We start from the raw sequence: 27,283 nt of genomic DNA, 5'->3' as shown, positions 1-27,283 counted from the left end.
CCTGTAAACTGAGGTGGAGTTACATACTATCATTTGGTTGCAGTTATTTTGTTTTTAAGAGCGGAAAGTTTTGCTTTATTCTAGGCATGAGTTTGGTCTGGAACATTGGTTTAATGGTCTTCAGTTAAGCAATATTATTTGAAGAAATTAAACATTAATATTCACCATATTGCAGGACCACAGCAGAAGGTGTTTGTTCAGTGAATCAATGAACGAATGGATTTTTTTGTAGTTTTGGGGCCAAATTGAGCAAGTGATCAGGTCTTACTCATGGCACTGTGCTCAGATATAACTTTTGGTGACAATATGGTGTGCCAAGAATTGAACCCATGTTGATTGTGCACACAGCATATAACCTAACTGTTGTACTATTGCACCATCCCCATAAATGGATTCATGATTATTCAGTGAATGTATGAATAAGGGAATTGGTTATCCTTAAGTGACACATACCCTTTATACAGCTTGCTTATGAAACATAACCTTTGTTGACCTACTGGAAGCAATAAGTCATGGCAAATGGAGTAATTGTGTAGGAACTGACTTATACTTTTTGGACCTTGAGAACTCACAAGGATAAATTAATTTTATATGTATATATACATATATATATATATATATATTTGCCTTTTGGGCCACACCCAGTGATGCTCAGGGGTCACTCCTGGCTATGCACTCAGAAATCGCTCCTGGCTTGGGGGACCATATAGGATGCTGTGGGGATGGAATCACAATTCATCCTAGTTCAGCCCTACTGGTTGTGCCACCACTCTGGCCCCAAATTAATTATACTTGAAGATATTTTTCTGAAGGTACACTATGTTTTGGTTTGACATCTTTTGTTTAGCAGTTCAAGGTATTAAATGGCTGAAAATTATACAAGAAATAGTAATATTAAATAGTAATAATTCTGGTTAAAAAATAACCTTTTATTTTTAGCAATGTGCAATTGATCAGTATTTATATGGGATCATTGATTTTGATCATGGGAGATGAGTATGGATGACGGACTATAACAACTAATATTTTCGAAATAATATTTAGCATAGTATCTACATAACTGGAATATTGCCAGTTTTTCAATCAGGAAATTAAAAGTGACCCAACTTAAAACTGCAGTTGTCCATAATATATTTTATCACTGCTCTTTGATATGCAGGTGTTTGTTGGGGATTACAATCCCCTTCTTTCTAATAGCTTTCTCTCCTTTTATAGTTGATCCCTGAAATCCTTTTATCTTGATTAGTCTTTCACTTCCAAATTGTAATTTATTTAATTTTATTGTGTTGAATCCAAGTGTCCTTCCAAGATATTTTTGGTAAAAAAGGAGTAGTGTGTATATATATATATATATATATATATATATATATATACATATACATATATATATATATATAATACCACTTTCTAGTCATGGTAACTAATAAAGATGAAAATAAATTGTTCCCCAGTGCTTTTCCTAAGTTTGTTGTGAAAGGGAGATCATTAGGTAAAGGACTTCGAGTAATGTCCAATGCATAATTGATTTTAACCCATAAATATTAAACCTATTTTCTGGTGGTTTTATGTTTCTGGTGGTTTTTATGGTTCGATTAACTTGGGAGCCACCCTTGTAGTTCTTATGGCTTTTACTTTTAACTCTGTGTTCGGGGAGTCCTGGTGGGAATCATAGGACTATATGTGGTTCTGGGAAATGAATCTCAAGTGAATGCATGCAAGGCAAGAGTCTTATTCATTGCAATGTCTTTTTGATCCAGGAGGCAAATGTTGTGTTTGTTTATTCATTTAGTTATGATCATGGTTATTTTAAAAAATGAAAATATTCACATAAGTAAATTAAAAATAGTCATTGTCTTTATAGTAGGATAAGTATTTTCTTAATACTTATAAGTGGCTTAAAATGATTTATCAATATTTTATTTATTTTCTTAATACACATAGTCTTTATTTTCTTCACTCTGGAACTCTATCATCAGGATAATGCCAGCAGAGCAGTTTTTTCAGATAAGCTATAAATGAAACAAGAAAATCACCTTTGACATCAACTTTTCCAGCTCTGTCCCTATTCCTGGGTTAACTATGAAATAAAATAAAAGAACTAAATTGGAATTCCAGAAACTAGATTCTCTATTATTTATGTGGGGACATTCTACTGTGTTTCAGCCTCTTTTCAGATTCAGATTTTCTTTTTTGCCCTAATATTTCTTCACCTGTGATAAAAGTGATTCTAGATAAAATCTAGTCCTTCTTTATTACTTAAGATGACCAAGATAGTCTACTTGTTGAATGCACAAGCCTTTTGAACTTATGTGCTTCATTCCCATTTATTCTCAGTTAGGAAATAACAAGATAACTTATGTCTTGAGTGCTTATCATATGTCAAGGTCTCTCAATATTCTTAAAACATTCTTAAGAAAAACAATTAGGAACTTAAGCTAAATTGATTTCATAGTATAAGCAAGGCACAGAATATATAGAGAAGATTGTGCTCTGGTAGAAAATACATTTTTTAAATTTCCTGACATAATCTAAATGATTGAATCCTAGGAATATATGATGCCAACTCTTTAAAATCCATGACATCAGGGCATGGATTTGTCAAATCCAATTGAATAGCATCCCATTGATTATCTATGCATTTATTTTTCAGTAGATTCATTCAAGAGTCTCTTTTAAGTGATCAGTTTAATCATAGCATAGCACGCAAATTTGTAGAACTGAATGCATTTGGTGGAGGAGAAAACAGTGTAGATCAAAATTTTTATAGTCTAAAATAAATACTTAATTCAGTATCTTTGTAATGGAAAATCTTCACATTAATTTTAGATAAATATTGTATAGCATTATTTCACAATATAATATCTGTTACACAAAAACTGCATTTCAAAAAAACTAAAAAGAACTTCACATGAATTTTTGATATTTTAATGCAAGTTATCTTTATATATACATTTCCTTTCAGAATGAAAAAATTTTTGAAGGATTCACCAATGGCAAGTTTAATATATTTAATAGGCATACTGTATTTAAAATATACTTTCTTGATTCTAATATTTGTTTTTAAAAAGTTGGCATTTTTAAACAACATATTTATCTGCATGTGCAGTTGAACAAATTGTATTTTAATTTAAGATATTTTCCTATTGTAATTATTATATAGACATTAATAAGTAGTAATTATATAAATATTTTAAAGAAAACATTTTTGCTTTTCTGGGCCATACCCAATAGTACTCAGGAATTACTCCTCATTCTTTTTTACCAATCCCTTTGATATATAAAAGTATTTGAAATCGATCTGGTATCTTTTATTTTTATTTTTAGGAGTTTATTTGAAATTACTAAAAAATGAAGTTATGTAAGCTAATATGCATGTACATGGAAATGTAAAAAAATACTATGCCTCTAATGTTTAAGGAGTTATGTAAGTTTTATGACTTTAGATTGCCTTGGGTGCTGTTAAGAAATATTATAATGTGTTACAATCTGGGGACTTGAGAGACAAAATAATTGTACATGGATTCTGTTTTATTTATCTTAATGTTCTTTGGCTGAAAGTTCAAAGTTAATATATCAGCAAGGGGACTTCTTCTGAGAATTATGTTATGGGTGATTGTCCTTCCACTGTAACTTTACCTTGTCCTCTTTCTTTGCATCTTTGTTCTCATAATTAAAAATAAAAAATTTTAAAAAATGAAGTTATGGCTTCTAATATTGAAAATATTTTATTGGAAAACATTGGTATTTTGAAGAACAACAGAATATAGGTCATTTCTAATCTTTTTAAAAACAGTGGTTGGTCGGGCATTTGCCTTGCACATCAGTGACCTGGGTTCAATCTCCAGCACTGGATATGGAACCCTGAGCACCATCAGGAGTAATATCTGAATGAAGAGCCAGCAGTAATCCTGAGCATCACTGTTGTGTGTCTCCAAAATAAACAAAACAAACAAAAAAATTCCCCAAAATAGTATTTTGGGGGTTGAATAGAAGAAAGTACAGGAAGGGTGCTTGCTTTCCACTTGGCTGACCTGAGTTCAAGCCCCTGTAACATACATGGTCACCTGTGTTCTTCTGATCCCTGACACAGGGTGTGACTAAAAAAAAAGGCAAAATAAAGCAAATAATATTTCATCTAAACTTAACATATTTATATTTTAGACAATAGAAACACAGCATCAGTACTGATTATTATGGTCTTAAAACATTATTTTAAGTCCAGTCATTTGTTTCTTCTTTCCATTTGATGATAGTTCTCAAAGCAAAATTTTCTAATTCATTGAACCCCCACCTTGCAATTTAATTTTATCACAAAGAAAGTATTTAAGTACCCCTATTAACATTGCATTGTTTTTCTCTTGGGGCTACTTGGGAGTTTCAAAAAAAGGAGGTTCCTTTTCAGATTTCTTTCCTCTGGGTGTTAGTCCTAATTTATCTGATATGCTTTAGTTTTGTTTTTTTTTCTTGCTAATTTTTAGAAGACTTTTAAAATCTCTTTTCTTAGCATATATTTACTCCAAATACCCCAAACAGGGTTTTATTATTATTTTGCCACCAATAGAATAATTTATGTAATGAAAAGAGATACACTAGATTTAAGTATATCTCTCCTATGCAGCATGTGCTTAACATATGGATTTAACAGAAAATCTTGAGTGAGAAGACAGTTATTTATTTACTTATTATATTTGCTCTTTAAAAAATGAGTCCTGGATCAGAGAGGAATGTTAAGGAATGTTAACCTTAACAAGAATATTAAGGTTCTTGCCTTGTATCTGGACTATTCTAGTTCTTATACCTGGCACTGCGTATGGTGGTTACTCCCACCACTTCCAGTTATTCTCAGAAATACTCTCTGCAGAACTTAAACATCTGGTGAGTAAGAGTAGTTCTAAAGAACTATGCTGCCATGGCATATGAACAACTTCTTGCTAGTGGGCACTAGAGTACCTGCCTGTCACGAATGAAGTGGAGAGATGCACCCCTAGAGATGTCATGTGTGCCTTGGAGCCACACCCAGTGTGTGCAATCTCTGTGCAAAGTCAGGCATGGAAAAACTTCAGCCAGAAAGTGTGTGTTCCCTCAGATTGTGCAGACCACCACAGTTGAAAGAGAATGGATAACACTGCCACTTAGTTTTTCTAGTATCACAACTATTGTTGTGCATGTGGCCTCCAGTTATTGCAACAACTACTATAGAGGAGAAGGAAAGGAACAAAGACAGACCAAAACAAGGCTTCTTATGAGGGGCTACTGTACAGGAATGGTGGTTTATTTCTTTGTGGTAGAAGAAAGGACCAAACCTGAGATGCTTTCTCTCTTGGCTTCTTTCACTCCTCTTCCTAACTTCCTTATTACTATGATCTTTTTCCTTCATAATCTGTTATTTATACACTCCAAAAGATTGTTGAAAGAGGAAAGAACCAAAGAAATGAAGAAAAAAAAAAAGGGACCAGAACCCACAAGAAGAGAAAGAATCCATACAGACACATGACATATTAAAATATATAGCTACATACTTTGATGGGTGGTGTTAACTGTATGATAAAGTTTTATAAGATAGACATTCTGAGGGCCTTAGGGTTTTATACTTTCTAGTTTCGAAGTACTGTGTAATTTCACACCAGGAATTTTTCTTTCAAGAAAATGCTATCAATGAAAATGAAAATATTTTACAATGCCTTTTATACTTTATAATTTTCAGAATGAAAGTGTCTGCCACTTCTCGTGCTAGTAATAATAGTATGCTATTTAATTCAACTTTCACTGTTTTACCTAGTTTATTTAATCACAAAATATTTTTTCTAAAGAATGATCGCCAGATATGAGGTGTTGTGCAAATGTTTTCAAACCAGGTCTCTCAGATAGCTTCTCTGTGAAAATTTTAGGACAGAAATGCAAAAGTTTTGAGGAACTCTGAGAATCAAACAATAATTTTCCTGCCCTTTCCCCTGTACTGTTTTCCTGGCGTGTTGTTTGTTTAATCTTGCTGACCACCTGCCTGCTTCAAAACTCACCCCGTAGGCCCGGCCTTCAGGCACTCAGTGTTCAGCTTTCCAAAGTGACTGGCTGCTAATCTTATAAATGAATCCACTCTAATGGCAGCTGATATGATACCGGGGCTTGAGGTCAATCCATCCACCTAGTTAAGTTGTTAAAAATTTTTAAAAGAGGTTCTGATAAAGTGAAATAAGCTTGAGAGGGGCAAAAAACCAGGGTTGAAGTTCTAGTTTCACAGCATCTGTCTTAACTTCACTTATTTTATTTAATTTCGATCCCCAAGCCACTCTAGATGAGGGCAAAATATTTACCTCAGCTCTCTTCTTACTTCTCAGAGTAAGAACTAAAGTGTATGTTGTAAAAAGAGAAGTATTTGGTCCACCATTTATTGACTAAAGACTTTCTAAGGGCCACTATTTAACATGCACCAGTGAATGCGTGTATGTATGTCTGTGTGTACACAGATACATGTCTGTTATATTTCCTGTCACTTACCAGGTCAGAGCATTATTAGGTTTCTAAGAAGTTCCATATAGAGAGATAATCAGTACATAATGCTTTATTATTCTTATCATTATTACTTTGCTTTGGGGATCACACCTGGCTTCCTCCTTGTTCTTTGCTCAGGGATTACTAACTCTGGTCAGGCTCATATGTTGTGTGATGGATCCAGCCTAGTTTGTCCGCATGTAAGGCACGGATGTTACTGCTGTTACAATCTCTGTAGTTTCCAAATAGTCACTACAAGAAAGGTTGATGTTAGTTAACGATCAAATACTAGGGAATTCAGAGGGGAAAATCATTTCTGGATTTCTGGAAAGGAGAGTTAATTCAGGATGTGTTTTTATTAGGAGGTAATGGAGAGATTCAATTTAAAATATGACGCTAACAATGGTTATTTTTGAGTCATCTCAGATTTTCATGCCCTAGATAAGCAACTTACTGCACCCCAAAAATACAGAGTCAAGGATCCTAATTTTTGAAAAATAAATCTTGTTATTTATGTATGGCAGGAATGGAGTGATAGTACAGCATTAGGGCCTTTGCCTTCATCGCGGTCAACCCGGGATCGATCCAGGTTCAATTCCTGGCATCCCTTATGGTCCCCCGAGCCTCCAGGAGCAATTTCTGAGCAAACAGACAGGAGTAATCCCTGAGTGCCAACAGGTGTGGCCCAAAACAATAAAAACAACAACAATTATTTTTGAAAGCCCTTTTGAATTGAATATTATTTTCAACAAGCATGCTTAAACATTAGAAATGGAAACTTTGTCCCAGTTTGGTGGCCAGTCAAATATTCAGTCCCCAGAAGTTCATGAACTTATGGACAAACTAGATAAATATTTATATATTTTTCCTTCATTGGAAATGTCTGACAGTCAAGAGAATTAGGTAGAGTTGATGCTTTATTTTTAGGATTGCCCAAAATTATTCTCCTAATTTCTGGGATCTGCCATAAAACTTTGTAAAAATTTTCTGAAGTCTCCTGCTATAGTATGACTCAGAAGAAACTCAAGTGTCCAGGAAGCTAGATTATTCAGTAAGATGTTCATGTTATCATCTCCTCTGGTACTGTTTTTCATTCTGTTACCACTTTGAGAAATAAATTATATTTTACCCACTCCCTGACTCAAAACTTGAAAATGCTAGTTTCACAACTGTTGCAAGTCAGCCCCTGAAGAGGTTGACTGATGGAGGGATGGAGGATGAGGTCTTTCCCCTCCAGCTCGGAGCACACGTCTGCCACCCTGTCCAGCCGACGGTTCTGAGGTGAAACGGCGGGTAAACAGCTCGCAGACAGTCAGGCTTGTGGAAATATTGGCTTTATTCGGTGGTTAAGACTGAAATTCAAGGTCTCAGCCTTAGTTCCAGCAAAAAGCCTCTCACCTTCCACAGACCCTTGTTTTTATCCCCCAGAATCAGGTACCACCCAATGGTGGGGTCAGATACCACCCTAGGGTGGGGGCAGAATGCCAGGTCACACCCTAGGGTAGGGCACAATCACCATTCAGGATAGGGTCAGTAACATAATAATCCCCTAAAATATTTACATACACAACACACAACAGTTTTCTTTGTGCTTCTCTTATTGATGAAACTTTCTGTGCCTTGGATCAGGTAGAAAGCTTGCATGGTTCTCTCAGATTATTTGCTTCTCTGCCATTTGTTTCTGACCATCTTTGATTCAGTAAAATTGGGAGCCTGAATGTCACTTCCACATTCTCATGTGGGTTTTACAGAAAACTTTTGTTCTTTGTAAAGTATTTTATAACAGATAATGATAAGGATAATTGGTTTTCACTGTTTGTAGTCTGAATATGTCCTTCATCATGTGCTTGCTTCGGCAGCCTGTATTACAGAGAGCATTTATACCATCTTGTGTACAAAAGTTAGAGCTCATTTGGCTATATTATAGTTTTCAACTGAGCATCTTAGAGTTGTTTGAACAAATATGTGGGGCCTTTAAAAATCAATCGTGGAGCTGAAGAGTTAGTACATGCCATGCATGCAGCTGACTCCAATTCCATTCCTTGTTCTACCTGTGATCCCCTGAGCACTACCAGTAGTAATCCCTGAGCAGTCTTAACACAGCAGAGCTGTGGCTACCTAACCAAAAAAAAAAATATATATATATATATATATATATATATATATATAATTTTTTAAATATAAAAAGATAGGCCTGAGAGATAGCACAGCTGTAGGGCCTGGGACGGATCCGGATTCAATTCCCAGCATCCCATATGGTCCCCTGAGCCTGCCAGGAGTGACTTCTGAGCACAGAGCTAGGTGGCCCCTAAGTGCTACGGGTTGTGACCCACAAATATTATTGTTTTACATACACATAATAATGTAAAACGATAATGTATGGGGATGAGAGTTAGTATGATGGGTATTAAATTTGTCTTGCATGTAAACAACCCTGGTTTAAACCATGGCACCACATATGATCTCCCAAGCACCACCAGGGGTCATTCCTGAGCAGCATCAGGAGTAGCCCCTGAGCAACTCTAAATGTTGCCCATACACAACCCCACAATATAACTCTCCAGTGTTTTTAAAATACACAATTTTAATAAACAAAAAAGCCATGCCTAAAATTAAATCCATGAAAGCAATATGGCCAGTGTTGCTCTCCACTGAAAAGTCTCTATAAACCATAACTTGCTTCTTTTTTTTTTTTTGAGGGGAGCTTACAGCTCTTTATTCAAAGTCGGGTACAAACCAGCCAGGAGCCGCTGCCGGCTACACTAGGCAGGAAGGAGAGTGAGCACATAGGGAAGAAGTTGACATCAAATCAAATCGCTTTTAATTCGCTTCTCTCCCCCTGTGGACTGAATGTTGAACCCTAAACTTGCTTCTTTTTTTTTGAAGCAGGGTCTAGGGTAAGGGTTTTTAGTTCTGATTTTTGTTTTGTTGGGGCAAACTCAGAGTTTATTTCTGGCATGGCACTAAGGAATTACTTCTGGCAGTGTTCAGAGTACCATATGGGAAGCCAGAAATCAAACCATAGTTGGCTACATGCAAGGCAAGTGACCTACCCGCTGCACTAGCCAGATCTATGGTTAGTTAATTTTTCATTTAAAATTTCTACACTGAAGAGCTAACAGGCCTTCTCTATCCAGGGATTTACATCCAGGCCCTGATATTTATGGGTCCTGCTGCTAAGCAGACTTTGGGCTCTGGCTCCTGAATTGCCTCTTCCTGTGTCTGCTGGCCCAGACCCCTCCCTTCCATGATGAGTCCTCCCTAAGCATATCTCTCCAAGCACATCCTTTGCTTCTCAAGATTGGAATCAGGAGTGGTATTGGGTCGGTCTGTGACCAGGATTGTTGTCTGGAAGGTCAGGAAGGGTTTCTGGCAGCAAAGAAGCAGACTGTGCCAGGTTTCTTGAGCAGGAGAGTGGTAACTCCCCCATTCTCCTTCTAGCAGCTGAAAAGTATCCAGAAACTGCAGCTTTTTATTCCAACAATGGTTCCAGGTATTTGCAATGTCCACGAGAAATTTTTCAACACCTAGGAGGCTCTGTGGGGGAAGTTGGGGTTCACTTTTCACAGACACAGAAAATAGAGCAAAGGAGAAATATTGCACTTTTCTTCTCCCTATAGTTAACTAGATCTCTGTAAGTAAAACTTACTTAGCACATGAATATTCAACTGAAGACTTGCTAGTTATTCAGAGTGTACTATTTTTTAAAAATCTTATATATTTAATTTTATTACCAGAAATATTGCTATCCAGAACCATATATTACCTCTTTTTTTATCCAAGATTTCATGAAGACTTCAAATAGAATTCCTGGACCTTTCATCATTGCCTCACAATTAATGCTTAAGGCTAGCCTAGAAAACAAAGCAAATGACCCAAGTATGTATATTATTTGGTAGCCTATGCATGCAAAATTTTATCCAAAACAATGCTGTCTTCATTGATGTCTGACTTAGGTTCCAGAAACTCAAGCCCGAGGGGAGTGCTTTTGTATTCTTGAGAAATGCAGTGATTTAACTTGCTTTTGCTTTGAACAATTCCAGTGTCTTGTTTTAAGAGTTTTTAGGCCCTGAATGCACCATGTGAAAAGGGAATGTTTCTATTTTGCCTCTACCATTATGTTATCTTTTCCAGTGCAATTACAAGCTAATTCAAGGCTCTTTGTGTTAGACTAATAGCTTCTGATTCACTGCTGTCACCCAGTACCTCTTCCTGCACATTTATACCATCTGCAGTGCCTCTAGCACTTACCTAGGGTGAGCATTTTTCTCTAAGTAGAGACTCATCTTTGGCAAATCATTAATGGAACATCAAAAAGATCCCATCTGTTAAAGTTACATATGGCTAAGATCAGAATTATCAAATATCTCATTTTTTTATTCTTTTATTCTATTCCCCCCCTCTTTTTTTTTATCCACACAATAAATGTAGTTGTCAGCAGGATAAGTTCATGCGCCGGATAAGGTCACAATTTCATTTAGTGACAACTTCCAACAGTACAAACTTATAAGGTTCGATTTATTAAAGAGTCAGAAGGGATAAGATCACTGCATGGCCAGGCTGATTTATCAGGGTTTGACTGGAGTACTTGAATAGGGAATGTCGTATTTCAAGTTTATGTTCAAAACTGTAGTTTAGTGTATGTTATGACAGTATGGCTCAAAAATGGAGAAGGAAAAAAAAATCAGAAAAGGGATCCCTATAAGGCAATTTGTAGCCACTCACCAAGAACAATCATTTCCTGTGCCAAAGCATGTTTGAAGACGGCTCCAAAAGCATCATATAAATGGCAGCCTTTGTCTTTGAGTGTAGATGACACATGCTGTTATAGCTTGAAGAAACACACATAGTGGGAAGACAGTTCCTTGGCTGTGAAGATAATCAGCAGGCAAATGATCAGCCAACCCTCATCTCTATCTGGAAAGCAGCTGTCAAATGGTTAAACCATCAACTAGCAAGAAGTCTGCCCCCCACTTCAGCCACCTTGGCTGACTTTGAAACTGTTTCGAGATGTTTAGAATCTTGGAGCACTTTTTGATCCCAGCATGACTTTGGGGCTGTCCGTGTTTGATACCAGGATGTCTCATGTTTTCCCACCATGAAGAAAATATAAATATGGTTTCTTCTGCTGTCGGAATCCCTGATAAACATTCGGAACTAATTCATGTCGTCTGCTCTCCAATTTGGTCATATATTTAAAACCAAGTTCAAACCAAGTCCAGCGTTTCTTTTGCAGCAAATGAAAATGACCTTCTGTTCTTTCATTTACTTGTAACCGTGTCTTTCTGTAAAATCCAAGACTTGACTGCAGGGATGTTCTGGAAACACCATATTCTCATTTATGCCATTGACTTAGTGCTGAATTTAGTTGAAGTGTGATGGTTGCTATGTTAAATGTTCCATGTTACTTCTGTTCCCTTTCTGCCTGCCCAATTTTCATCTACTTTATTTTCTGAAGAGGTCTCAAAAGGATTCCTTTTAAAAAAGAAACTAAACAATGCCTTGATAGTACCTGGAGTGAAAAAAAGATTTGAGGGTATTCATAGTGATATTAGGATATTGTTTCCACCAGTGAATTTCTTTTATTTGGACAAAAAAAGTGAGCTGATAATCTTAAAAGCTGCAGTATGTTTGGTGGTGATTTCTGACTTTGTGCTTTTTTTTTAAGCGAAGTTATCATAAGTCTTTGAGTAATCACAGACTTTTAAAAGTATGCATTATCAAGAAGATAAGAGAAACAGCCCTCAGCACTAACAATATTATCTTTTACCAAAATTGATTAGTCCATCCTATGTGTCTCAAATATTTTGTGTGAACTTACTCAGCAGGTTAAATATAAGCCTTCTTTATTTTACATCCTGTTCCATATTTCAACAATGAGGTAATGTATGTCAGTGTAATAAAGTGTTCAACAAATGTAATGTGTGACTGTTGAAATACAAAGATAAAACTTATATGCAGACTACTTTAAAATTAACTTTAATGGCACTAAGATTAAGGCTCTGAACTTAAAGAATATCACCCAAACAACAATGTTTAATTTGTATTTTGCAATTATCACATGTCCCAAACTGTATAAACTACCAGAGGTTAAACAGAAACTTAAAAATACCTGTAGGGAGGCTGCAGTGGTAGCACAGTGGTAGGGCATTTGGACCTGAATTCCATCCTCAGCATCCCATATGGTTCCCTGACCCAGGAGCGATTTCTGAGTGCAGAGCCAGGAGTAACCCCTGAGAGCTGCCGGGTGTGGCCTTAAAATCAGCCCCCCTACCAAAGTACCTGTAGTTCAAGATGTTTATACCCTATTTGAAGTGAATAAAATTAATAATATTATCAAGTAGAGCATACTCTGGACTAATTAAACACATTGCACACATTTATATGATATAAAATATTGTATGGTAATAGTATTCAAAGACAGTAGAGATGCAGACAAAAAGAACTAGTCCATGGTAGAAATCTTGCCACAAAGAGCAGGGCAGTGCGTTTAGGGCAGAGAAGGGATCACTATGACAATGAAAGGTGGAAATAATCACCCTAGACAAGAACTGGATACTGAAAAAAGATAAAGTGACATGCATGAACCCCTCAGTAACAGTAATGCAAATATCAGTCTCTAAAATGAGAAAAAGAAAGAGAAAGGCGACAGTGAAAAAGCAAGAGAGAAAGAGAGAGAAAGATGTCTGCTATAGAGCCAGGGTAGATGGGAGGAGGGAGGAAGGGAAACTGGGGATTTAAGTGGTGGTAAATGGGAACAACTTTGTAAGTGTATCTCACAGTGATTCAATTAAAATTATTAATAAGAATTAAATATAGCGGAGATATACTAGTGAAAGAGTTGTTTGTTCTGGAATTTGGGAGTATTTCATAAAGGGACAGCTTTGGCTTAGACTTTGCAACATGAATAGGTTCACTAAGGGGGTGGGAGGGCAGTGTCTGCTAGGTAGCAGGAAAAAGCTGATAGAAAAGTGTAGGGGTTTAAGTGAGGGGAACGAGAAGGTACCAAAGAATAAGAGAGCACTCTGTGAATAGAGTATAAAGTCATGCCAACAGTGTGGAGTGGTATTGTGGCACTGAGATTCAGGCACAGATTCTCAAAGTGGGAAAACCACTAGGGAACGAGTGAGTGAACTTAGGCGAATGAGTAACTTAATGAAAGTGAAGTTTTCTTACATTTGATGTGGAGAGCTTTGGAATCTAGATTGAAACTATGGGGCCCATTGAGACTGATTTGTTCTGAGTTGATACAAATATAGAAAATGTCGATTCAAAAGATTCATTTATAATTTGTTTGAAAAGAAAAAAACTAAAGTGTGGGTAGTAATTTGGAGTAGGGAGACAAGTCTGGACCTTTGGGTCAATGACCTGATAAAAAGATGTGTGCATGCTATTAGTAAACTTCCCTTTTTTGGGATAAGGAAGTAGATATTCAATAGAAATTTTTTTTTTTTTTGGTTTTTGGGCCACACCCGTTTGACGCTCAGGGGTTACTCCTGGCTATGTGCTCAGAAATCGCCCCTGGCTTGGGGGGACCATATGGGACGCCGGGGGATCGAACCGCGGTCCGTTCCTTGGTAGCGCTTACAAGGCAGACACCTTATCTCTAGCGCCACCTTCCCGGCCCCATAAATTTTAAGTATGTTTAACCCTGCAACCATATAAGAAGGATACTGTAATTCCTGCTTTGTCTGAAGAAATTGAAGTTCAGAGAGTTAAAGACCTTGCTCTGGTGCCATTTTCAGTTTTTATTCTATTTTAAATTCAATGTCTCTCATTTAGTGAAACGCCCTTCATTCCTCAAACCACTGATCTTCACTTATGAGAAAGAATATAGAGAGAGAGAAAGGGAAAGAAAGAGGAAAGGTGTCTGTCATAGAGGCGTACTGGGGATGGTGGGGTGATGGACAGGAGGGAAACTGAGGAAATCATTGTCAGTAAATGAATATTAGTGACTGATGGGTGTTGTAACATTTGTACAACTGTAACTCAATCATCAACTTTCTACCTGTATCTCACAGTGACTTAATTAAAATAAAATAAAAACATAAGAAGATAATATAAATGATCAACAAAAAGGAAAAATAATGATGTATACATATATACATATTTATTATTACTAATAATAGTGAATGGAAGTAAAGGGAAATAAAAAATGAATAGATAACAATAACTTTGCCTTCTGATTTTAAAATCTGATTTTTTTTTCAACTAGATAATCTGTTTTATAACAAAGTCGGTCTCAGTCTCAGACCCTTGTTTCTTACCCCTGAGCCTAGTCCTATATTCTTCCTATCTCTCATACCAAATCATAGACGCAGTTGATTAGGTAGTGAATTAGAAATATTCTTTAATGATAATCAGCCAAAGACTCAGAAAAAAAAGTTGACTCAGAAAATGCATTTTAGGCCACTTAACTTATTTTTGAACCAAGCTAGGACCTAATCTTGCTTATAATGCAGTGCTGTTTTCTTTATTTCATGACATGTAATCATCTTTGAAAAATTAAAAATATCAGACCCATAAACAAATGTAAGTTAAATTAAGCATCCATTTATAGTCTCATCCCAAAATTTCTACCAGTACAATAATTTACCTTGTAACATACAAATACTAATTTTTTGAGGTTTTACATGTGGCTTTGTGTAACCATCATGAATAGATGAATATTTGTATTTAACTATTTCAGCAACAACAGGATTTCCCCAAATCTCAAAAGAACTTAGTAAGAAAAGAAAAAGGAGACTATGATTCTCTTGTATAAAAATCTGTAAAGATTGATGTGATAGGTGAATTAAACTTAATGTTATGGCCCTTTCTTAAGAGCTCACAGAAGTATTTTTGGTCAGCTTAACATTGTTATGCATAGTCACAGATAACGGAAAACTTTGCAGATATTTTACTATCATTTTATGATCTGCCCTAAGTTTATAGTCCTTAATCCATTAAAAGACAGGCCTGCTTGTAAATCCACAGGTATAGATAAGAAGTCACTATTTGACTGAGTCTGAACCCTTTTCAAATGAAAAATGTCAGTGGCAGAAAGAGAGGATGAATTACTTTTTAAAAGGGTTTTCAAAGATCTTCTTGATTCCTCTGGTATCACAAATGTGACATGTCTACTTTTTGAGGGCATAAAAACAAGCAAATTATTTAGGTGCCATCTCTAGGTACAGAGGGATATCTTTAACAGGCTAGTGTCGAATCAAGGGTTGTATGTTGTACCTTTAAGTTCAAATTGTAGAAAATACTTGATTGGTTGCAAATGCTAAGAACTTTCAGAAGCAGTTAATTATCAAGTAGGAAAGTTACCCCAATGATTAAATTATCTATCATCACATGTGGTGGTACCTTGAGGTCCACTTGTACTTTTGTTGACATTTTCTAGAATGCTGGCTATGTAGTCTAGCTTTGAGGATGTCTCTATAAAGGTTTCTGATTCCAATGCTTTAGCCAAAGAAAGGTTATATAAGGGTGAAAATACTTTCAGGGGACAAGATAAATCCTAGGTTCTTATTTCAACTGCAAAGCCTCAATAAATTTCAGGGTCTGCTACTTAAACCATAATGTCTTTTACATTTTACATTAACCTAGCTTACACTCAGACTTACTCGATAGTGAGAAATTCTGGATCTACTTTCTTTGTTGTTGGTTATCTTTAGCTAATGATACACTACAATGGAGGAAAAGTTGGCTATTAGGCGTCTGTCCTGTTTTAATCATGATTATTTCATGAAATGTCAATAAAAATTATAACATCTCAGTTCATATCTCAGAAATTATTAGAATCATTATTCTCAAAAAAGCATTTGTCTTAATGAGTTTAATGAATTCTTTCATTTTCATCTGAACTTTTTATTGAATTTTTGTTTAGCTGGTATGATTTACAAAGTAATTTTAAAAAGGTTTCATGCATACTGATTTCCTCATCTCCAACCTCACCATCCATTCCATTATTCCCCAACCCCCTGAAAAAAATTACTCCACCTATTTGTGGGGGTGCACACCTGAAGATGCTCAGGGGTTACTCCTGGCTCTGCACTCAATAATCACTCCTAGCAGTGCTGTAGAACTATTTGAGATTCGAAAATCAAACCCTGGACAGACTTTTTGCAAGGCAAATGCCCTACCTGCTAAGCTATTGCTCTCACCCCTCCTCTATCATTTTTTAATGGAAGAGGAATGGAGACTGGAGGATTAATACATGAATTTAAACCTCTTACTGGGAAGTTGGACCTGTTCATTTCTGTTGCATTGGTATCGATCCGGTACAGATAACTTTATGTTTATATACTTTTACAGATAAAATTGACATTGTATAATGAGCACAGACTAACGATTCTGCGCTATGTTGACTATGGCTTAAATCTTTGATTTTGATGTAGGAATAATCAACCATAAAAGTATGAAAAGTAATAAAACCACTTTGACTATTAAACTATAGGGATACAAATGTTGACATATAAAGAAGACACTGACTAGAATGCAGGTTGAGACAACTGAACTCAGGTTGATGGTGCTGCTTTTAAAAACATCAAGATTCAATCTATATAATTAATGACAGTTATTGACCTGAAAAGAAACTAAGAGCAGATTAAGGCAAAACTTCCATGATATGTTTCCTGCCATCACATATATCATTGAGAAAATGTAATTACTGAATACATTTTTTCTATTTAACATTTTCCTTTGCCTGCTATTTGATATGAATTTCCTATGCTCATGTTGCTGTTGAGCAGACAGAGAAGAAAATGGGATTGAAAATAATAAATCATATTATTGGGATTAATACTTTAAAATGAAAAAAGTAAAAAAAAGTAATAATATAACATTGTAATGCTGTCAGGACATACATATTAGATATTTAATTATTTAATGAGTGAATCTCTAATATTGGGTTTATTTGTTTTTTAGTTTTATTAGGTCATAATTTGTTTGAAATCTATTGAAGTAATCCTTCATTATAACATTACATAAGTTTTAGGCATGCATCATCATATATTTCACATCTGTGCCATTGAGTTCAACACCAAAACTTTAATTTAGATTGAGATTTTATTTTCCATTTACCCCCAAAAATCTTCATTGTGGGCCATTGAAGCTTGAAGCCTTTGTTTACTTATATCTTAATCAATTAATTTACATTTAACTGAATATATGAGTTCCTATTTCATACACACATATATATACTTTATATTTTCCATTAATCATTATAATCAATTTGGAAGAAGTGAAAGAAAGTAGATCAACTTTTTTATTTTCATGTGCTTTTTGTAATTATTTTGAACCAAAGGCCCTAAATAAAAACAGACAAGATATATCTAAATCTTTTCTTACAAAACTATGCATCTTTAATTTTGAAAATGTAGATGTTTTATCTATTGAAACTAGCCGTGATTTCAGAAAATAAAGTACTTTGAAAAACTTTCCTGGTTTTAACTTAGTTTATAACAATTTATTTATATTAAGATTTTGACTAAGGAATATGCTTTTCATTGTAATCAGTAAGATGCAGGAAAGGTAAATGTAGGCCAGAGAGATACTATAGAGCTTGTCTTAACTGCAGCAGACTGAGCTCCATTCCTAGTACCACATAGAGTTCTCAGAGCATCCCCAGAACTGATCCCTGAGACAGAAGCAGGAGTAAGCCCTGAACACCACCAGGTGTAACCTCAAAACCAGGCAAACCGAAAGAAAAATATTTTTTAAATCATTGTACTAATATTTTACCCTTCTTTGCTTTGAATATTTGCTTTCTGAGAAAGGGCTGTTGTTCCTTAAAGACTTGCTAAATAGAATTGACTTCAGTCAATGATGTGTGTGAAAAGGTGCAAGACAGAAATTGAACTGAGTCGGAATACAATTATACAGACAAGTTTTATTACCCTTTCAGGATAATAAGATTGGTTTGTTTTTCAGGCAAGCATAATTAATTCTCTTTATGCGAATTCTGAGAATATTGGGCATGTAAAGCCAACACAAAAACAGGTGGTGGTGGTTACATCACAAGTGAAAATGCTCTAAACACCTCTTGTTTTCATTATCTGCAGGAGAACTGGAGGTGTTTCAGAAAGATGGGGAGCGCAAAATCCAGAGTCGGCAGCAACTTCCTGTGGGAACAACGTGGGGACCCTTCTCTGGGAAGATGGACCTGAATAATAATTCCTTGGTATGTGAATGTTTGTGAAAGGTTAACTAGAAATTCTCTCTCCTTTTTGCCCAGTGAAGTCACTAACAATTTGTGTTCCCCCCCACACACACACACACACAAAACTTGGCTATTGTCCAATGGTTCTATTTCTGGCAATAATATATGCAAAATTCAGAAAGGAAACAGGTTAATCAAACTAAATGGTTGTTTAGTGAGGTAATTTATAAGGATGCTACTTTATCTGCTTAGCCAGACTAGTACTATTCACATTTAATAATATATGCAAATGATTTTAGTTGTATGATGACACAAATTAATTATCATATATATTACAGGTGTACCTAAAAAAGAAGAAATAAACACCTTTGTTATTTCTCGCTGATGTCAGTTGTAGCTTTATAAGCAAGAAGAATGCTGGCTAGTTCCTCTTGCCCGGGTTCTTCCTGGAATACATGCCCTGATAGTTTCTGTTTTTGTGCTTGCTTATAAGCTTCTATTCTTTCTTGAATACGTTCTCTCTCTCCTCTCTCTTTCTCTCTCTCTCTCTCTCTTTATGAGTGTGTGAATGTGAGAGGAGAGTGAGAGAGACATCTTTCTAAGCAAGTTTCATTCCATCAAAAACCTTACTTCAGTATTTATATCTGACCTTTACTTTTTTTTTCTTCTTATTCAATCTTCTTGAGACCACTTGGACCCTGGGTCCCATGTCAAAGTCAAGGACAATAGAATCAAGAGACCCAAACTATAAAAAGCTAAACGCAAAATGGATCTGTAACACTGGTAGTCCTGGGAGATAGGGGTGAAGGTATGGGATGCAATCAGGGAACTAGAGTGGAAGGAGGGCAACACGGGTGACCCGAATTCACAGTCACTATATGCCTAAAATACATTTGTGTAAGTCTTTTAATTCCCAATGGTCTCAATAAAATTTTTTTTAAAAGCTATATAACAGATAAATAGAACTACCTTGTTTCACTTTTAAAAAAGTCTGAGTGAATTTTAATTTTAGTGGCTAATATATTAGTGGCTAATATTTTGAGAAAAAATGTTCTGAAAATCTACGCATAGATAAAATTATGTAGACCATTGGTTATCTATTTAAAAGCATAATAGAAAGATGGAAGATTTGGTCACATTCACAAAGGATTCTGGGACTCAAACCCAGGTTGGCTTCAGGCAAGGTGAACACCCTATCTGCTGTCCTTCACTCTTTTGCCCAATATTAGCTCATTTTTATCTGGCGTTTCTTTTTTTCAAGTATTCCTTAAAGTTTTTTAGATACCAAGATATCAACTTTATCATTTTTCTGGCTTTCACACAAACTTAGACATTTCTCTCATTTTCTCAAAAGTATATTGAAGAAGCAACTGTTGTTAATGGATGAAATAAGCATGTCCTCTCTTTATACCAAAATAATGTTTATAAAAATTTTCATTAATCTTCAGATTATGCTATCTATGAAATGTGATACTTTTACACTTTTAAATTAAATTCTAAATTATGATATGTGGGAAATTGCATTTTGTGAGGTTTTAAGTGAAATAATTTCTTATCTTATAGATTATATGATTTTATTTGAAATTTTGTACTCTTCTTCCACGTTAAGGGTTTTTTATGTCATTTAATTATTTTTAAATCAACTGAAAGATAAGAGGTTTCTGGCTTTTAGAATATACTATTTGAAGTATATGGATATACTCTAGTATAATGGTTCTTTCCAGAAAATAATATTGAATATCTAGTATTTTCTTCTTTTATTTTAAGGCTTATATGTCCTATATATAATATTATTTCCCTGGAATTATAATTTATATATACCTTAAACATAGTTGTTTTTTAAGATATACCATAAAATATTATTTCTTTGAAACAACATAGCTTTCTGTAAGGTTTTTTTTTGGTTTGTTTGTTTTGGGGCCTCACCTGGTGATGCTCAGGGGTTACTTCTGGCTATGTGCTCAGAAATCGCTCCTGGGGGGACGATATGGGACACTGGGGATCGAACCCAAGTCTGTCCTGTGTCAGTTGCATCCAAGGCAAACACCCTACTGCTGCACTATTACTCTGGCCCCTACATTTTTATTTAATGCCACTAAATAGATCAGTACTAGTTATATTATCATTTATATTGTTGAACTATTAGCTAACAGATACCCCATACTTAGTGCTTTTTTAGAGACTATAGGCAGCTGAAAGTAGATTACTTGACTTTGCATTTTAATTGTATTTTTAATTCTGTCTGATTTATATTTGAGCAGGAACATTCAGACCTTAGATTCTAGAATTCTTCTTTATATAAACCATAACACTTGGTTTCTACAAAGGCATCTGTCGCATGATTTGACCATGATAAAATTGTTTTGGATTTTTCACATTAATTATAGATTTTATAAAATCATATGTAAAATATTAATTGATTGGAGTTAGTATTTTATTTTTGATAAAATTTATATAATATTCCATAGACTTATCAGTTAGAAGTTCATTCAAAAATATGAATTTTTAGGATATTTTTACTTCTTTAGAATTTGGACAGTATTTTAAAATGTATTTTATATCATACAGAGCTATATATTGTGACATTTTCCTCACAATAAGATATGTAGCCTACTTATCCTTCCTTCTGCAACCTTGAATCATATTTGGAATGTGCATACTCTTCTAAATTGCTTATTAGCCAACAAGTGTAACATGACTCTACTCAGATTTGTGGTGTTGGCTCAGGAGATTCAGCACACTAATTAATCCAACACAGTAATTAATTGAGTCACCATGCCAGATGTCAAATCCTTTTTATATCTTTCACATCCACATCTTGAAGTGCCTTCGCAATATGCCACCTTCTGCAAGAAGCCTTCACAGAAGAGACATATGTATGTAGATAGAACATCTCATGAAATATAGGCTCTATACAATCACCAAACAAATAAATTTGACATGGATATTTTGGGGAGAATATCACATGAATTTATTAATGACCTAGACCTTATTTTCTTGTGTAGATGCCTCAAGATTTACTGATTTATTAATAGCAGAAATGAAGAGTTAATATTTTTATGGAGCTAGATAAGGTCAAAATTCTTTACAAGTTTTACATCTCATTTAGTTCTTAGACAATTATTTAAAAGATAATATTTATCTCCTTTGTTTTTTTGTAACAAATGGAAATGTTATTTTGGATGTCAAATATCTAGTCTGACTTCAAACCCATATTGGGTTTGATAATTTAGACTATCTGTAAGGAAAATAATCTAGCCTAAAGGAAATTTATCATTTCTAAGTAAGGCAGAACATGACCATTATCAATAAATATTAACTTTCATTATTGCTTAGTGACCTGTAGAAATAAATCATTAAAATCTAACAAATCTATGTGGCCAGAGCGGTGGCATAGGTGGTAGGGCGTTTGCCTTGCATGCACTGGCTTAGGATGGACCAAGGTTCGATACCCTGGCTTCCCATATAAGCCAGAAGCGATTTCTGAGCTCATTGCCAGGAGTAACCCCTGAGTGTCACCAGGTGTGGCCCAAAAAACAAACAAACAAAAAATCTAACAAATTTAAATTTGAAAACACATTCCATGGTAAAATTCCAGGTAAAATTGTAGATCTTTTGGTGTTTGTATATTTTTTATGTTTAAGTTCGGCTATTTTTCAAGTACTCTGAGAGTTAGGAAAACATAATTAATAGATTGTATGTATCTTTCAATATAGACACAGATACATTAAAATAAGTAATGGCTTACATGATCATATTGGCCACTAAGTCCAAAATATGTTGTGTGGGTTATGCTGTAAAAACATGTTATGGTATAGTATGGTATAGCTGATAGGTTTGCCTTGCACATGGAGACATGAGTTCAATCTCTGGCATCCCTTAAGGTCTTCCAAACAGTGCCAGGAATAATTCCTGAGGGCAGAGCCATGAACATCACTGGATGTGACCTAAAAACAAACAAAAACTTTAAAATATATTGCTAAGGGGGTTGTCAGACTAGAAGTCTAGGACAGCCAAGGGACAAACAAAATTACTAACCCATTCTGTAAGAGAATGCCTTCTGTTTTGGGAATATCAATCTTTTAATTCTGTTAGGGTCTTTCTGGTTAGATGTGACCACCCATACAGTGGATGGAAGTCCGCTTTATTCAGAGTTTATCCATTTAAATGTTAAAGTCCTCCCAAAACACACCCAAGTTGACACAATAAATTAGCCACCTAAGACAACAATGATCTATGGAAATTTTAAGTGTCCAGTTTTAGATACAGTCTTACTTGCAGAATGAGTTATTTTCCCTCACCAGTCAATTTTTTTCTCCAAACTCCCACTGCTCTGTGAAGGAATAATTTACATAAACCACAATTTTTGTGACACAGAATGCTTGTTGTGGGGAATCTTACGTTTTGTTTATTGCAAATATCAAAGGAACACTTGGAAAAATACAATTAAAAATCACTTTTAATGAAGATTAATATCTGCTTGGGAGGTACTTTTTAAGGATTTGTATCTTGAAGCTTTTCTCATAGTCTCCTAAGGACAAGTCAGTGACATATAGAATCTCTGCTATGCTCAAATTTCTAAGTTCTTAAATAAGTAGCAGGCAGCAGTGATTATTCAGAACATGAAGTGTTTGGAACCTTAGTGACATTTACCCTCTTAATTTTGAATTTGTCAGCTGTCAGTAGCTATCTGGGGTGATTGAACTAACCTCTGGAATCCTGCACATGCATATTTAATAATGGAGCATAAATAGAAAGTCTCAGTTTCCTTAAAATAGACAAAACTAGGCACAACTTGTTAAATTCAGTAAATTAAATTTGATAAGGAAATATTACTATCTTGACACTGTTTAATCTGAAGACAGCCTTATTGATTTTGCCATCCTACCTTGAATTCTATAAATAAAATATACTTATAGAAGTAGCCCTGAATTCATCTTATTGACAGTAATGAAATGATCTATGAATTAAATTATATTTTATGTTTTAAGAGTGTTATTCTATAAATGTGTAAAGAGAAGAATTGATCTGTGTTATTAAAAAATAGCAGGATTATTAGGTTTCTCCTCTTTTAGTACTAACTCTGATTCCTTCATTGCCGAAGTTTTCACATTTCACAAAGTGCATCCCCTGTATTAAATATATTCCTACATGCCTTTCTCAGCATCCTTCCATTTCCTTAAGACTGCTTAGTAGGAACATCTGTGACTTTCTACAATGTGGACTTTTCCCAGCCTCAGAAAAAAACAAGCCTGGAAGTTGTCCAGAGTTGATATTTTCAGAAATAATCTTGAACCAATGATAAAATAAGTTAAGGAGTAGATATCTCACTTCCTCTCCTTTCCATTAGGATGTGACATGTGTCCAACTCACTCTCCTAGAATTTGTCAGGGGAGTTGAGCGATAGTGACTTTTAAAATGTACCCCTTATGGACTTCCTTTTTTTTATTCATTCAAATAAATACTGAATTTTTCTGAGATCACTTCCCCAGAAACTAGATGCTGTTGAATCAGTTCAGAAGAAGCTTTTGAGGAAGCCCTATCAGAGCAAAATATGATGGTAATGGAAAATACTGGCTTAAAGTAGGATTGATGTATGGTTGAAGATTTATTTAAAAAATGAAAACATCTGGGACCAGGCCGGAGCCATAGCACAGCAGTGAACCCTGGTTTGATCCTTGGCATGCCATATGGTCTCCGAAGTCTGCCAGGAGTGATTTCTGAGCACAGAGCCATAAGTAACCTATGAATGCTGCCAGGTGTGGAAGAGAGAAAGAGAGAGAAAGAGAGGGCAAGAGAGAGAGAGGAAGGGAGGGAGGGAGGGAGAGAAGGAAGGAAGGAAGGAAGGAAGGAAGGAAGGAAGGAAGGAAGGAAGGAAGGAAGGAAGGAAGGAAGGAAGGAAGGAAGGAAGGAAGGAGGAAGTCTTTAATTATTTTGGTGATTCTAGAAGAAAATCATAGGATTTCAAAATTTTTTTCTTGAGTCAGAAAGAGAGGGATAGACATAGAATAAAAGACAGTAGGGTAATAATATCCAGAGACAATAGAGATGAGGGTCATGAGGACCAATGTGGAAGGAAGCTTGCCACAAGCGTGCAGTTAGAGTAGAGAAGGGTCTATTATGACTATGATAGTTTGAACTAATTTCCCTGGACAGGAACTGAAAGGGTAAGTGACATACATGGCACCCTTTCATTAACAATAATGCAAACTATATTCTCAGAGAAGGGGGGTGGGGGAGAAAATGCCTGCCCCAGAGACAGACATGGGTGGCCAGTGCTAGGAAGATGGGTGTATTTGTAGCAATAAAGGTGCACTAGTGAAGAAGGGTAGTGTTTATTCTATGATTAAAACCCAACTATGAACAATTCTGTAACCAGGGTGCTTAAGTAAAGCAATAAAAGGTAAACAAATAATTGTTTTCTGATTCAGTTATGACTCTGGCATGTATTAGACATTTAATTAAAAAGTGCTTGAAAATAAACACTTATGTATTCAAATTTCTATACTCTTAAATATTGAACTGCTCTCCTTTCTTTTTTTGGTAATTCATATAATTTTTTTCACTGGTGCTGACTGAAAATGATAGCCTCCTTCTTATTATTCATTTAAATCTGGCGTCAGGACTTCCATCCTTTCCTGTTTCTCATATCTTTCTGGGTCTTGACTCTTTTGAATTTAACTGAGTAAGTTTCCCCCCAAACACTCTGGCCTTTCTTCTCTCCTCCCTCTCTTCCCAGTGCCTGAGGGAGCTGATTCACTTGCAAAGCTTCAGCAACTCATTTACAAGTGACATTTAAATTAAAAAATCTCTAACCTTGGCTTTTTACCCTTCCTCTTAAAGCACTTTTCAACTGTTTTGCAAGCCTATCCTAGCTGACTTCCTGTAACTAAACTGACACAAGGAGAGCTGACTTCTGCTTCCCAACTTCTCTCTACTCGCTCAAGCTTCTAACTTTCAGCCACCTTTGATTCTATAATTCTCAATCTCCCTGTTTCTGCAGGAACTTCTCTAAGTAGTTATTCCATATTTCAAATTCACTTTTCCTATGCTTCTTCTCTAATCTTTTTTTGGGGGGAGGGGACACATCCTGTGATGCTCAGGGGTTACTGCTGGCTATGCACTCAAAAATAGCTCCTGTCTCTGGGGACCATATGGGAAGCCAGTGGATCGAACCAAGGTCCATCCTAGATGGGCCACATGCAAGGCAAATGCTCTTCCTCTATGCTATCGTTTTGGCCCTTCTTCTCTCGTCTTTTAAATGTACACACACACACACACACACACACACTTTTGTGCTTGTAACTACTATCTCTTTTATCCTTTCCATTGTATCAAACACCTCCCAAGATTCTTTCAGAAGTCAACAATTCCAGCACTTTAGTGTATATTTTATTATTTCTGTTTCTACTACCACTGTTTCTGTTAAAACCTTCATCATTTATTTCTTGATAATCACAACAATTTTAATTCTTCTTTATAATTTTCTGCTTATTGCCTTTTTCTGTACCCAAATCAATGTGTCCTAAAAGCAAAAACTGGCTGTTTAATCTTGGTGTTTAAAATCATCCTAAAAGGCTCAGAAGACTAGTTCATTGGTAGTACCTACTTTGCCTTCACTTCCTTCACAGTTAACCTTTTTCTCCTCTCATATATATTTGAAGTCAACCTAAACTACCTGTAGTGTTCTGTATAAACTCTTTTCTTAATTTTTTTTGTACACTTGACTTTGTTATTTTTTATTATCTTGGGACCTCTACTCCTAGCCATCATACAAACTCCAGTTCTCAAAGTGTCAGCTTGAACTCACTTCAAAGTTGACCTGACCTATAGCCTTTGGTCTGGATTTTCATTCCTCAAGCATTTCCACGATGCTGTTGGTTATCTTGGATAATATTTTCCACATACTTGGAACTGCCTCTTTATTGGTTTGTGGCTTCTACAGACTATATACTCTGTCTTTTATTGGCATGTTCCTTCCTGGAACACTATCTGGATCATAGAAAGGGACACACAAAGAAACTTTCAAGAAAGATCAAGAGAAAAGAGGTTAAATATCTTCCATATTCCACAAAAATATATATCTTAATGATAGTTGGTGAAATTAACTAGACATATTTTGGGGATTACATAATATTTAAAAGTAATCACTATATTCTATAACTGACCCTATGTTCCTCCATTTTTATCTTGAAAATGAATCAAGACCAACCTTCATTTTTACCTTGGTACTGCACAGTCATCTAAATGTTTGGCAGAATATAGATCTGGACTTAGCTTGATATACTCTGAATATTTCCCTAGAGGTTATGAACATTGTCATGGTTACCCGACTAATCTGTCACACCACAATATTAGGCCTTACACTGAATTGCCAGCCTGGTACACTGGGAGTTAGTTGCTCCAGAACATTCGAAGCACTAAAAAAAGAAGCTCCAGATAAATATATAATAAGTAAATAATATTCCTATCTCTTTTAGTATCTATGAATGATTTCCAGTTCTTCTTCAAGATTCCTTCATTCCTCTCGAAATCACTTAATCCCATCTCTTTCACTTTCTTTGTGATCTTACCCCTCTGGCTCAATTTAGCAGTACAGTTAGCACCATTAAAGGCTATGTGGACTGGTTTTCTTTGTTGATATGT

General features: G+C 35.4%; 1 protein-coding gene across 1 annotated transcript in view; it reads left to right on the top strand.

The window, feature by feature from the left end:
* ZFPM2 (zinc finger protein, FOG family member 2) overlaps positions 1–27,283 on the top strand; it is a 500,701-nt gene that overhangs the window by 227,164 nt on the left and 246,254 nt on the right. Inside the window, exon 4 of the mRNA XM_049773857.1 lies at positions 18,540–18,658. Within this exon, the coding sequence (XP_049629814.1) occupies positions 18,540–18,658 (119 nt within the window). The remainder of the gene's footprint in view (positions 1–18,539; positions 18,659–27,283) is intronic.

The sequence above is a fragment of the Suncus etruscus genome, chromosome 5, assembly GCF_024139225.1.
Source record: "Suncus etruscus isolate mSunEtr1 chromosome 5, mSunEtr1.pri.cur, whole genome shotgun sequence".
In the NCBI taxonomy this organism is placed as follows: Eukaryota; Metazoa; Chordata; class Mammalia; order Eulipotyphla; family Soricidae; genus Suncus; species Suncus etruscus.
Note: the sequence above shows the minus strand (reverse complement) of the source record. Positions and strands in the feature narration are given on the sequence as shown.